This window comes from Sciurus vulgaris (genome assembly GCF_902686455.1).
Source record: "Sciurus vulgaris genome assembly, chromosome: 1".
NCBI classification, from domain to species: domain Eukaryota; kingdom Metazoa; phylum Chordata; class Mammalia; order Rodentia; family Sciuridae; genus Sciurus; species Sciurus vulgaris.
This window is the reverse complement of record NC_136461.1, coordinates 17198585-17212664: the sequence shown is the minus strand read 5'-3', so window position 1 is coordinate 17212664 and position 14080 is coordinate 17198585. Positions and strand designations below refer to the sequence as shown.

Below are 14080 nucleotides of genomic sequence, written 5' to 3'. Positions count from 1 at the left end.
GTGCTTTGGATGTGGTAGATGCCAATGCCTGACAGCTGACTAACCCGGAAGCCAGAGCACCTCATCATACTGTGGAGAGATGACAGTAACTCTCGCCTCACCACCGGGTGGGCCGGACGCCAGGGTGCCGACCCTCAACACTGACATCCCTGCCCAAGTGCAGGGTAGGGTGTGACTGTGCTTATGATCTGTGGGCACCAGATGCCGGGTTTCTACTTACATTTGAAGGCAGCAATCTTAATGAACTCCTTTAGCCTGACCCTGTGACTCCTCCAGTCAGCAGGGACGTGGTTACTTCTGAGGGTACCTCTTTTCTTGCCAGGAATAAAGACTTTCAGATTCTCCTGGCCCCAGGGTAAGTCGGAAAAAAATGAATGCAAAGTGTCTTCCTGAAGACAGGATGGCTGCATCTGACAGCTGAATGTGCCCCTAAGTAGTAATAGTGTCAGTAGTGGCAATGGGGACAGTGTCTGAAGCCTGTGTTCAGATGGTGGCGGACACTGTTCTGAACAGCGGAACCCGCACTGCCGCTGCTGGGGCAGTTAGAGGCTAACTTGCCTGAGAACAGCTGCTGTCCGCCTGGGGTCAAGTCCAGGGGGCCTCACTCTGAAGCCAGCACTCTTAGCTGGAAGGCTGCATGCTCTCCGTGTGCCTGCACCGAATCCCCGAACGATTCTGTAACAGAGATGGCTACCCTCCTCATTTGCTGGATAAGAAAACAGATTCGGAGAGAGGGAGCAAAGTGCCTGAGATCACGCAGCTAATGAGGCACAGCAGGGCCCTGTTCTCCAGCCTGCACGGACCTGGGAAGGCCCGGTCTGTGGAAGGCCCCTTGCCTCCACGCGGCACACGACTCAGCGGACGGTCACTTGCAGGGCACAGCTGAAGAGGCTGTGGTTTGGATTTGGGGTTGGGTGACTGTTCCTCAGGGAAGACAGGTGGCTTACAAAGCATCGTTTAGCTTTTTTTTTTTTTTTTTGGTGGTGCTGGGGGTTTGAACCCAAGGCCTTGTGCTTGCAAGGCAAGCCCTCTACCAACTGAGCTGTATCCCCAGCCCCATCATTTAGCTTTCGATTTTGACAATGCTCCTCAGGCAAAGGCCACCAGGAACACACCTACGGCACAGCACATTCGGGTTTATGGACACTGCAGTGAGATGTCGCTCTGGGGAGCCAGGGTGTGAGTGCAACGGGGTCAGAAAGGCCTCATTCTGGGGTTCGGGTGGGTGTGGAGAGGGGTTGAGGAAGCGAGGCTGCTTTGGATCAATGCTGTCAGGAAGCAGGACTGTTTCTTACAGGGCTCTTAGTAGGTCTTCCCTAGGAGGGGAGCCTCGTCTGAGGCTAGCGATGTGACTGGCAAGCAAACAGGAGGTCTCATACTAGCTGGCAGGGTGCAGGGTGGGGTGCTGGTCTTTCTTTACGGTGTGGACAATGTTCATGTTTTGTCTGTGTTCAGACATAACGACAGAGTGGCCCTGTTTGTGTGGTGACCCACGATGGCCAATGATGGCCAGAGTGGACTTGTGCTGTGGTTTGGATCTAGAATGTTTCCCAAAGCTCATGCATTGAAAGCATGTTCCCCAAGGAGGGGGGCACTTTTAGGTAGGCCTGGATCATGAGGGTTCGACCTCTGATGTCCCTGATGGCTGAATGGACTGCTGGGAGGTAGTCAGAGGAAGCAGGTCCCTGGGGTGGGCTCTGTAAGGGCTGATCTTCTCCCAGCCCCTTCCTCTCTCTCTCTGCTTCCTGCTGCAGGAGCTGAGCAGCAAGAGGCACTTCTGCCATAATGTCCTGTCTTGGAGTTGACCCATCATGGACCAACTGGAACCTGTGAGGCCAAAAGATTTTCCTCCTCCAAATCATTCATGTCGGGTATTTTGGTCACAGCGATGATGAGCTTATCTGCCATTGTTGATCTATGACATGGTTTCTGCTCAGCAGGAAACACCAGAGCCAGCAGAGGGCCAGCGGTCCCCGGGGCGGGGGCTGCTTTACTCTTCTCCTATTTAAGGAGGCTCCAAGTGCTCGATACGTAAAGCCAATCTCAACTGACACGTAGCAAATTTTTAAACTTTGAGGACCTCTTGAGCAGCAGCTGCTGGTCTGCTGTGATGATACCAATCCAGGCAGACAAAAGGCCTGGTCCTCCTGCTGACCAGGGAAACCAAGCGGCTGGAAGGCAGGCTCTGGAAGTTTCTCTGTGCGGGCGCTACCAGGTCCCACAAGTGTTTGAAAACTTGCAAAGTTTTTTTTTTTTTTTTAAACAAAAGGGAAGTGAAACCAAATCAAAGCAGGCATCTACCATGTCCCAGACACTGTGCAAGAGGCCTTTCCATATATGACACCACTACCCCGGAAGAAGGAACCCAGTTTACAAGTGAGGATGAGCAGGTGGCAGAGGTGGGATTTGAATCCAGGTCATCTGAACCCCAATCCCACGCTCTTCACAGGACAGACACACCTTTAATCAGGGGTGTCCTGACAGTCACTCTGATAAGGCAGGGCCTCCCTTCCTTGACATCTGACCTCCCCCTGGTCACAAGGTACAAAGAGAAAGTTCAAGAAGCACACCTGCAAACAGGCCACAGAGTGTTGGTATCTAAAGATTACCCGAGGTTACCTTCTGCTTTCCCACAAAATGTCTGTATATATGTACATACAAATACTCGTATAGGAACATACACACACGTAGTTCACAGCACGAACGCACGGACACATACACATGCACGCACACACGGAGTTGACACCTCACCTATCTGGAATTCAGCTATCCAGCGCCCTCATCTATCCGGAACACAGCCGAGAAACAAGGAAGTAAGCAAAAAAGGCGTCTGAGCAGCCAGATTAGACGTTTGAGAGGTCCATGCACCAAAGCCCATGCACTTGACTCAGGTCCCCAACACGGAGCTCATTCCATTTGGTTTTACACCTAATTTGAACGAGCTGGGTGAGATGGGAAGATCGACATAGAGTTGCCACCCTCGGCAGGCTGGTCACAGCGGGAATGACAGACACTGGCTTGACAGCACGAGATGAGGAAGTAATACGAAAGGACCATCAACTGCTTTCACTGGGGATGTGTGGTATGGGAGCACCTTGGTCAGCCCTGAGGACACGCCTGTGTCACAGAGTCACTACCCTAAAGCTGCTCTGGGTTAAGTAGCTCCTGGTGCCATCAGTACGTCTGCATTTTGCTAACGAAGAACGGCTAATTGTGTTTTGGAGAGAGCTCCATCTTACGTGTTTAAGTTCGTGGTCACTGGCAACCCACAGAATCCAGGACAGCAGCCCTAGCTGGAGTTGGCTGGTCCAAAGCCTCGACTTCCCCAGCCTGAATCCCATTAGGCTGCACGGTACTCTAGTTCTCCGCAGGCCCCGCCACTCCCTACTGCACCGTGTTTGGCAGATTCACATGTTTACATTACTGTCAGGGTTTCAAGGCATCTGACCTTGTGCTTCTCAGCTCCCTGGAAAATTAGAACAATTCACTCCCTTGTGGAATCCAGGGAGTGGGGTTATAGGATTTGAATTTCATTCATCCTATTTTCCTTCCCCTCTCTGATCATTCCATTCTAACAAGATGAATGGATTTTTCCACTTGCAGGCCTGTAGCCTGGCGCTGCAGATCATAATTACATTCAGTGTGCACCAGGATTTTCTCTAAAAGATCCTGAAATAGACAGGGGAACTGGCAAGATGTACTCTCAAACCCAGCCGAGGTGCCTTAGCTGTTGACTCCTCTTCTGCACAATGAGATTAAAAAAAAGAAAAAGGGGAGAACAGTCACACCATAAAGGCACAGCACGCAGTTCCTGTACCCAGCCCAGAGCTGCACGTCTCTTTTCCAACAGGAAATGGCGGTCATTCTATACAGAGGGCCAGCGGGACACATGAGGTTTTAATGTTACCTGGCATGGCATCCATGGAAATATAGGGCTCAAATGGAATGGCCTTCTTCCTGTTACGGGTGATTAAGAAGACGCCCAAGAATGCAATGAGGCACCTGAGGGAGATCAGAGAGGAAGAGAAGTAAGGCTGGGAGCAGGGACTGGGAGGGACCCTTGTGATCACGGGTGATGAGGGAAAGGCCTCACTGCAGAAGGGTCCAGAGAGCTGCCCAGCTGGAGATCAGCAGGAGACAGACACTAGTTGAATAATAACAGCCCAGAGCAGCCCTTAGGCCCCGCACAAACTGATCTGTAATCAGAATAAATTAGACTCTCCTGATTCTTTCACTTCTGCTCAGCCAATAGTCCCAGAACTTTGCCTTTAAAAATAACCCCCCTAAACAAACAAACAAACAAACAAACTTTAATGGCCTGGATTCCATCACTCCCTAAGTAAAAATCTGTAAAAACTGAAAAGGGTGCTCCCTGTGCCCCCTCCTCCTCCCGGGTAGTTGTGTATTCTTTCCCAGTATTTTAGGCATCTTTTCCTGATAGCTTATGTAAACAAGTATAGTTTCTAAAAACAGATGTGTAATTTACATGCAATAAAATACACAAACCCTAAAGAGACACCTGGGTGGCTTTTGCTTGTGTCCTCACCTCCCAGGCCCAGGCAGAGCCATTTCCGCCCTGCCTTGGAAGCTTTCGGAGGCCCCTCCCCATGCAGGCCAATGAGGCAGCTGGTGTCTGACTTCTCTCCCCACGGATTCCATTTGCCTGCTCTCAAATTCTCCTTAGTTAAATCTCACAACCTCTACTCTTCATACCCTACATATTGTTTTTAAGATTCATCTACTTTATCGCATGTGTTAGTAGTTCATTAGTCTTAGTTCTGTAGAATTCATTGTCTGAATATTCTATACTTTTTTTTCACTCTCCTGTTGAAAGACATTAGGCTGTTTCTTATTGGAGTTTATTATTGATAAAACTACTCTAGGTACTCATGTCGGTGACATATTACCAATATATGAGCTCATTTCTTTTGGGTAAAAATCTAGACGTGGCAGAGCCCACTTTAAAATGTACCTGTTTGCCTGTAATGCACCCCACTTGTGGTTCTTGTCAGCACCTATAGCCTCAAGTTTTCAAACGGCAGCACAGCACTTTACCGATATAGCACAACCAATTTATCCAATTTATCGCCTGGTCAAGGCGATTAGGTTACCTCTAATTGTTAGCTTATAACAATTAAATAGAATCATCCACGTGTCTTTGTGTCCCCCTCATATGTTCTTCCAAGGTATTACAAATTGAATGCTACATTAAAAATTATGCTCATTTAAAATGTTTATTGCCAAATTGGACCCCCACCTTCAAGTACCACTGGTTTCCCGCGCCTCTTCCTGTGAGAAACAGAAAGTCTGGTGGTTCATTTTCAAATTCCAGTATTCAGCCTTAACTGGATCCAATTGTAGCCCTTCCCTTTTGCCCGCCCTAATTCTAAAATTAGCCAATCGCGTAGATGGTAACCCTGAACCCCTCCAATCAGCGTGAAGGGCGGGGCTGCACTGGGTTCAAGATAGAAGCGGGCGGACCGCACGCACAGGCGCGCTTGCTAGCCAGGCTCAGGTAGCGCCCCCTTCTGCCAGAAGCCGAGGTTTCCCCCCACCACCCTGGCTCCCGAGCACGTGTTTCATTTCTTGCGACACCTCGTTATTTCCAACGCTGCCAACAAGGTATATTATCAGTTGTTAGTTTCTGCAAAACTAACAACTCATGGCCTCTCATGGAGCTCCAATAGGTGTTTCCTAGATCTGGGGTGAGGATGAGAGCTTTTCATGCGTCACATGGCAAAGTGATTAAAGCCCGAAATAGAGATTAGGAGAAGGAGATGAGGCCCTTTGGGGAGTAAGAGGGAAGCTCCAAACCCACAGCTCCCCTGGCCCTGAGAGATCCAGAAGCCAGAAGGGAGGGCGATCCCACCTGCAGTCCACTCCACCCTTGCGCCTGCGCCCGCGCCCTAGACTCACCCCAGTGCAAACATGCAGATGTGCAGCACGTCCTCCCCGATGAAGTCCAGGTAGAACACAGCGCCTGCGACAGCCAAGAATAAAAACGTCACCACCCACCAATCCGCCTAGGACTGGCTAGGCGATTCCCTGCAGGAAACCAGAGCAATCGAAAACATGACCAGGTCTGGAGACATGCTGAGGAATGACTAAAAGCCACTAGGGGAACGGCAGGTCTCCCTGCCCCCAGCCACAAGCCCCTCTCGGCTCCACCTTTCTTTATTCACATTTTATTTTGAGATGTGAGACTCATACAATAGCAGAGTTCCATGTACCTACGTGGACTTTCCCAGCCATGTCTTCTGTAACCCCAGGGCGTGATCAAGACCAGGAAAATGGCACTGGGACGATGCCCCTCACCTTATTTCCTGTTCTCACACCCACCCATATGCCTTCGCCCTCCCCCATCTTGTTGGGATGGATAGACAGGCTTTGTGTCTGCATTTCGAAAGGCATTCAGTGGGTGCCAAGCCTAGGGCTCCCCTCCTGCGGGATGTGGCACCCATTGCTCTGCAGCCAGCCTCTGTCTGGCATCGCTGTCACCCAGGCTTCCTGCTGTGTTCCTGGGCTCCTACTCCTTTGCCCGACTTCCATTTCTAACTCAACCGCAGGGTTTGCTATTCCCTGCAGCCTTGACTTGTTGTCCCCCTTCTCCACCAAGGTTCTCAGCCGGGAGTGCTCCGTGGCTGCTCTGGGTGGAGCTGCTCACAGCCCAGGTCCTGGGAGGCATGTGCCCTGCTTGTTCCTGCCCCTGAAAACAGGAACCAGGCTCCCCCTGACTACATGCAGTGCAGAGCACTCGGTTCCACAGCAAGGCCCTCTTCAAACAGAGGCAGAGGCACTTGGTTCTTATCAGCTTTTTTACTCTGAAGAGTTTTAGTCACCATCGCGATTTTAAAAATAAACAAATCATTGATATGCTTGAAACCTCACAAGCAGCCTCAGAAAGAAACTGAAAAAAAAATTGGGGGTGGAAGAGAAGAAAGGGGGACTCTTTAAGTATGATGATCACTTTCTGAGCACCTAGGATGTCACAGAGGCTTCACATGCTTATGATCTCCAAAAATGGTGCAGAAGAGATGCCTGCTCACTTGGCAGTAGGGGCTGGGGTGTGGCTGAAAATGACCCAGACTGTTGCCCAGGACCTGCGAGCAGCATGGGGTAGAGGCACTCGCATTATACGTAATGCTATTCTAGAACTAGGTGTTCTTACTCCCATTTTAGGAATATGGAACTGAGCTCACAGGTGAAGTGACTCTCCGAAGGTCACACGGTGAGCGTGTCCGCACTGAGGTGCAAACCCAGGTCTCTAGCTGTGTGCTGCACAGTCTCCATGAAGTCACGTGACTCCACAGGCAGACCCAGACAGCAGAATCAGCCAAGCCCTTACCCACTGCTGCTATGGCACAAGGCAGGAACCTGCGACGGTCCCCTTACCTGCAGTGATGGCCACCGTGGTGGACAGGATGTAGCCCACGCTGGCAATCAAGGAGGAGTCGTAGATCTGGGAGGCTTGGCTTAAAAACCTGCAGCACAGAGTGCTCGGTCAGGGCAGGTGGGGGCTGACCGCAACGCAGCCTGCTCTCAAGTGTGAAGGGGCGTCCTGGGGCCGAGGAGAGTGGCCTCCTCGGTCAGGGGAACCCCCACCCCCCAAGTGGGCCACGCCTTCCCACTTCACACCTTGACTGCAGGAACCTTTCACCTGGGAAGCCGCTCGACTGCTCCCCACCCTGAGAAGAGCCCCTCCTGGGTCTCTCCCACCCACCCGGGCCCCCACCAAGGGATGCTTAGAGCACACATCACAATTTGCCTGTTTTACTATTTAAAAAACTTTTCTTAATTAAAAAATAATATGATCATTACAATAAAAACAGGAAAAAGAGAAAATTAGATTCTTTCCTAATCCCTGCATCTGTGGTAGACGCCACCCTCCAGTTGGGAGAGCACCTTCGTCCTTTCTGGGCGGCATTCTGGGCGGGACTGGAGCTGCTTACACCCCACGCACCGAGGCTGTGACCGTCTGTTTACAGGCGGTCCCCTCACCCGGGCCCTGAGCGCTTTGGGGCAGCGACTGTGGCTCTGTGCGAGGGCCCTCGGGACTGTGCCCAGTGGGAGCTGTGTCAACCTGGAGTGTGGCAGAGCCTTGTGCCTGGCAGGGGCTCCTGGGGACACTGGAACTTTGAGGTGGACTAACACTAGCCACAGTCAGAACAGAGGTGGTGCCATGGTCAGTCAGGAGCTGGGGCCTGCACTGGGTCTGTGTGACACTTGGGCAGGGACTGCGCTCCCTGTGACGGGCAGCCTGCGCCCCAGGGGGGCTGAGTAGGAGGCCGGCAGCTGGACACCTGGCTCCGCTCCCCAACCTCGAACTCTCTTTGGCTCAATTCCCTGTGTTCAGAAGAGGGACAGCATCCCTTCCAGAGGGTGCCGTGGGGCAGGATGAGCTGTCCTGTAAAGCATGGTGCGGCCCCGTGGCCCACGGCTGCCCCGCTGACCCCTGGAGGCCACAGGGCTGTGGACCCCAGGCCCAGGGCCGAGTCAGGGGTCCCTCCGCAGGCTGGCCACCTGCAACATTCCTGGGGCAACAGGGCTCAGAGGGAGACCCAGGCCCGCCCTCAGGCTGCTGGTCTGATTCCGGTGCTGAGAAAGGAGCGCTCTCTGCAACTTGGGAAGGTTTGGGGCAGTTTCCTGAGGACCAGAAATGACGACCCTTATTTTCCATCTAGCAGACAAGTAGCCACCTCCCAGGGAGGACAAATCCTCAGCTGAAGTCCCCAGGTGGACGCATGCCTGCCTGGGGAAGAGAGGGAGCCAGGCTGCCTCGCAGCACGGTCCTCCGTGTGAGGCAGAGGGGAACAGAAAACCCACCCGACTTGTCTTTCAGGGGGTACGGAGCCCTCCATGTGACACCTCAGCACCCCGCCCCTCCCTCCGTCACCCTGGAGGTCAACCTTGGTGACCGAATCCTCCCGCCCTCTCCATGGCTTCAAAGCCCACACTCTCAGACGAGGGGGTGCTAGGCCCAGGCGGGAAGGCTGTGACTCACGCGGCCTGGTAGATGGCGGTGGCCACCATGCACACGAACATCACGTAGAAGATAGGGTAGTCAAGTTGCAGATTCCCCTGGATGGACAGGACCAGCATCCCGGCCACGGCCTTGACCGTCACCACTGTCATGGAGCCTGCAGATGGAGGACAAGGGCAGGGCAGCCTCAGCGAGAGGTGGGGGCAGGCTGGTGTATGACCCTAAGGACCTGGTGAGCGATGAGGGGCCCGCTAGCAGCCAAGCTGCCACATGGTGGGATGAAGCAGTTGGGATGAGTCTCTTTAACCCTCATCAAAGAAGCGGGGGCAGCAGGACAGACAGGCGTTTCTAAATGTTGCTCCTGGGCTCACCTCGACGGGCAGTGTGCTCAGTCCCCTGCACCCGAGTGCCTGCCCTGCTCAGCACAAGGCCAAAAGGAGCTTTACGTGGACAGATGAACTTCCTCTGAGCATCAGCCTCATGGCCGTCACAGGAAAACCACTGTGCCAAGCGCTCAGGAGCTTCTTAACGCTCCGTCACTTGTTGTTTAAAAACACTCCTTTACCCCAGGACGTTTCCAGCGTCTCGGAACGCACACGCCTGCACACATGCAGGTCCTAACACTTTCTTCTGTATGCTAGGTGGAGCCCCCTGCTCGCCCCCTGCAGACCACCGCCTTGCCCCAGGGCACAGAACGGCTCCTTGGCATGTACCGTCAGGTCCTCTGCCAAGCAGGGGTTAAAAGAAACAACCCCAAGTAGGAGACAAGTGGGGCCTGGCCGGCTCCCTGCTCTGCTTCCTGTTTCCGCAGCTGCTGACTTCGCCTTCTGCGGCCAACAGCCCGCTGCCCGGTGGCTTCTGGGCCCCTTGGCCACCGCACCAGCTTCCAAACACCAGCAGACACTGAAGACTGGCTCATGCCACCAGGCTGCCCTTGGAGGCTGCCCACGCCTCAGAACCACTGCCTTCCCACCTTCCAGGAGAGGCTGCTTCGGACCCGGATCCCTCTGAACCACTTGGAAAACAGTCACCAAGGAGCCAAGGACCCACTGATGCTGCGGCAGGGACGAGCCTCAAGATTACCGCGTGCAGCCAAGCAGCCAGTCACAGGGCCACCGGGTTCCACTTACAGAAGCTGCTCAGAGGGCAGGTTGTGGGGAAGGTCGGTGCCCGGGCCCTGGGCTACCGGGAGGGAATGGGAGTGACTGCCAGCAGCACAGGTTTATTTTGGGGTGAGAAGCTATTCTAGAGCAAGCGCGTGAGGATGTGGCACAGCTCCGTGGCTGCACTAGGAGCCCCGCTGGGTGGGTGGTGGGGGGCGGGCGCTACGCCATGTGCATCCCAACTCCATAAGCTGCTCGAAAAACAGAAAACGCAAGCCCGTGGCAGGGACGCCGCTTGGGGGAGGGGCAGAAGAGAAGCAACAGGAACTGGGTCTTGGTGCTCATCCCACGCGAGCCCTGGTCCTCCCTGCCATCTGGGGCTTCTCTTGTACCCTTTAGAGTGAGGACAGTGGCTCAAACAGGGAGAGCCACCAGCCAGGCACCACAGCATCAGCAAGAGGTGTGCCCAGCGGACACGGGCCCCCTTCTCCTATCAAGTTACAGCAGGTGGGTCCTTTCTGTCCTTCAGCCTTCTCCGGGCGGAGCCATCCCTCTAAAAACCATCCCTCTAAAAGGACAGGAGAGGGATGCAGGGTGGGGAGGGGGAGGGAGGGCGCAGGACCCCACTCTGCCTTGACTCCAGCTCGGATTCTGTGCGGCGCACAGGGCTCCTGCCACCTGCCCCCTCCGCCTTCTCTGAAGTGACCTCTGAGCTGCGTCCTGTGCTCTTGGTGAGGCTTCCTCCCCGGAACCGCCATCGCCCGCTCACATCGCCCACGTGTTGGCCAACGTGCCCGCGGCCGTCGCCGCCTTCTACAGAGGCGCCCAGGACATGGTGCGTCTGTCCCACTGCCACAGCCGCTGCTCCTGGCATGTTAGGAGGCTTGTGATTGAGGGAGAACCCTGGAGATGAAGGGCTGCCTCCCTCGGCGGGACCCCTGCCCTGCGGCTGCCCGGGGCGCCCACCCTGGGAGCCCCAGTGGCTTCTCCATCCGAGGCCTCGGCTCTGTACACAAACCCCCGTTTCCTTCTGGGGACACTGGTGGTGGCAAAGCCCCTTCCCCGGCCCCACTCACCGAGCAAAGCCACCAAGAGGAGAATGACGAGGACACTGTTGGCGCTCTTCTCCTTGTAGAAGTACAGCAGCAGGCAGAACAGGACGATCGCCACCAGCTGGGGGGCAGAAGCGGAGCTCAGGGGCCAGCGGGCAGCGGCCGGCCGGCGTCCCTGGCCGCCAGCACCCACCAGTTACGGGTCCTCTGAGCTAAAGGACGCCACGCGCTCCCCCCTGACTGACAGGTCCAGTGGGAAGGGAGCCCGAGGGAGGGGTGTCGCCGGTCGGCACAGAAGGTCCCACCCACTCAGGCCCTGCTCGGGAGACGGCTGCCTCGACCAGTCTCTCGTCAGGTGGAGATGGGCTGTCCCCTGTCCCTCCTCCAGGAGTGGCCCCATCACACCCGGTGGGTCCAAGAGGAGACACATTCACCCAGCAACGTGGTCAGCACAGTGTTGGTCCCCGTCCCAACCCAGCCCCTGACCTGCGCAGCTCGGCGGGGCGGGGGCGGAGGTGTCAGGAGTGAGGGGACGACGCTGAGCTGTCTCTAGGCTGCCGTGGCCGTGGGCAAGTCCACACCCCTGACCCTCAGCCACCCGCCGGTGACAGGGATGGTGAACCCCCCTGCAGGGCCACAGGCCGAGCTTACACCACAGGAGCCTCGTGGAGGGCAGGCCTGGCCCCGCGCGCTGACCCAGGCCGACACGGTCACGGTCCCAAGCGGCAAAGGGCGGGACGGGGCTCGGAACCTGGGCAGCCTGTTCCTGGGCCACGCAGGTCCCGGTGCCCCGCCAGCAGACCTTGCTAGCAGATGCCCAGCCTGACGCCTGAGGGCTGTCCCCCACCCACATCATGACGTGTCCCTTTCACCCTCAGAGCCCAGACGTGTGGCCAGGCCGTCCCTGTCAAGCCCGCCCAGCACCCAGCAGCCCGAAGCAGAAACCTGGGATGGGGCTCGGCTCAGCCCACGCCCCCCAGGGTTGGCCGAGCGTAGAGGCCAGGGCGGAAACCGCAGCCGGTGTTGTGAAAAGGGAGTGCTGACTTCCGGCAGCCAGAGGCCAGAGCGCAAGCGGTCTCAGCGTCCTGTCCCCTCCGGGCCTCCCATCGGTGAGCACGTATTTTACTTGCTGCCACAGCCGGTGCGCGACCTTCTGTTGGGCCGTTTCTGGTCACCTTCATCTTCCACTGCTGAGGATACGCCATCGGGCCGACGCGGTGTCGTCAGGGACGGCCCCGGGTCCCGCGTGCGGTCGGGGGTCCCAGTCTTCACCAGATTCTCCACGGTCTTAGTGCCAAGGCCCTTGGTGCTGAGTCCCGAGGTGGCTTCCCAGGCGTTGGTGTCCCGAGAGGCCACGAGTCCTGTGAGCACCGCTCACCGGTCTTCACATCCTTAGTGTCTGGCACGTGGGAAGCACGTGGTGTGGCCAAGTCTCTGGCTGGCAGCGCTGCCTTCGAGTCACGATAAAGACAGACGAACAGCCTGCCTGGGCGTCTACCTCGTGCTGGGTGATTTACACGCCACCTCATGTAGCTCCAACTACCTTCCTAAGTCCAATGATTCATGCCGCTTAACAGAGAAGAAAACAGAGAAGGGAAGTGACTTGGCCCGGGCCACACAGCATAGAAGGACTTGTGCTGAGGAGGCCCCGAGTGAAAGGCCTGCTTTGGGGTGAGGCTTTCTGGAAGGGGCGGGACTCTGGCTCTGTCCTGTGCTCACGGCTCCTTGCCCACGAGGGAACCCCGGGCTGGCTGGCGGGAGGGAGATGGTCAGGGACTCTCTCCTCCTCCTGTGGGCTTTCAGAGGAAAAGCAAATTCAGGGAGCTCGAGGCCAGTCGGGGCCCCTGCTGCTCAGGTCAGAGGAAGACACTGAACACTCGTCACTGGCCCTGGGGGAGGCAGTGGCAGGCAAGGCCAGGGGGCCTGGCCTTCACACCCAGGGACCCTGAGCCCGTCAGCTAACCTCCCGGAGACCCAGCTCCCCTCCATGAAACGGGGAGAAGGCCGATCTGGGCTGTTGGGAGAACCTGAGCGGTGTGCTGCAGCCGCCCAGCAGGCCCAGGACGCCGCGAGACCTCCCAGCTCTGCCGTGCTGTCCCCGCTGTCCCCGCAGCCTGGGGATGCCCAGGTGCCCTAGCTTTCCACAGCTTCAACGGCTTTGTTGTCCCAGGAAATAACACGCTACGTTGTTAAGGATTTTAACTTGTCACAGCGAGTTCCGTGGTCACTGAAGAAATTTTGGATGAAAGACGATGAAGAAACAAAAGTGAGTCCCGATTCCATCTCCCAAGACAGAGGCCTGGGGTTCACTGTTTCCACGTGGTTCTTCAGACGCGGGCTGTGAACCAACCTGACGGCCCTCCAGGAGGGCAGGCTGGCATGGCGACCAGTGACATCCCCCGTCCTGGGACTCCTACTCCCCCCAGCACGGCCTCCAGGACCCAGGAGATGCGCTGTGACTCACAGAATCCCCTCCTGCTGGGTACTGAGGTTTCTGCTTTCAGGACCCGGCCCCGGTTCCGCCATCTCAGGTGAGGGGCCGGAGCCTTCTCTTACCATATACAGGAGGAAAGGCAGGTGAGGGCCCGGAACCTTCTCTCACCGTGTACAGGAGGAAAGGCAGGTGAGGGCCCGGAACCTTCTCTCACCGTGTACAGGAGGAAAGGCAGGTGAGGGCCCGGAACCTTCTCTCACCGTGTACAGGAGGAAAGGCCAGCTCACAAGGTGCCTGGTGATGTTCTCGGCCGTCATCTTCTCGTGGCTGTTGGGCGCGAAGGTCACCAGCAGGTAGGTGCCCACAATAGCCAAGCCGCAGCCCACGAAGGACAGGACGTAGCGCCCTGCAGGGAGAGAGGGGTGGTCAGTGGCCTCCTGGGCGCAGGCCACACCATCTTGGGAGCTTCCTGCTCCTGAAACCATTTTAAGCTTTTTCAGACACACAAGGA

The 14080-nt window shown here is 56.1% G+C and overlaps 1 protein-coding gene across 4 annotated transcripts in view; it reads right to left on the bottom strand.

Annotated features, from left to right (window-relative positions):
- Positions 1-14080, bottom strand: part of NIPAL3 (NIPA like domain containing 3) — a 46756-nt gene that overhangs the window by 5633 nt on the left and 27043 nt on the right. For all 4 annotated transcript variants that reach the window (XM_079138357.1, XM_079138356.1, XM_079138358.1 and 1 more), the window contains 6 exons: positions 13830-13975; positions 11160-11256; positions 9002-9137; positions 7393-7481; positions 5917-5980; positions 3908-4002 (listed from right to left, as the gene is read on the bottom strand). In XM_079138357.1, coding sequence (XP_078994483.1) covers positions 3908-4002; positions 5917-5980; positions 7393-7481; positions 9002-9137; positions 11160-11256; positions 13830-13975 — 627 coding nt within the window. The remainder of the gene's footprint in view (positions 1-3907; positions 4003-5916; positions 5981-7392; positions 7482-9001; positions 9138-11159; positions 11257-13829; positions 13976-14080) is intronic.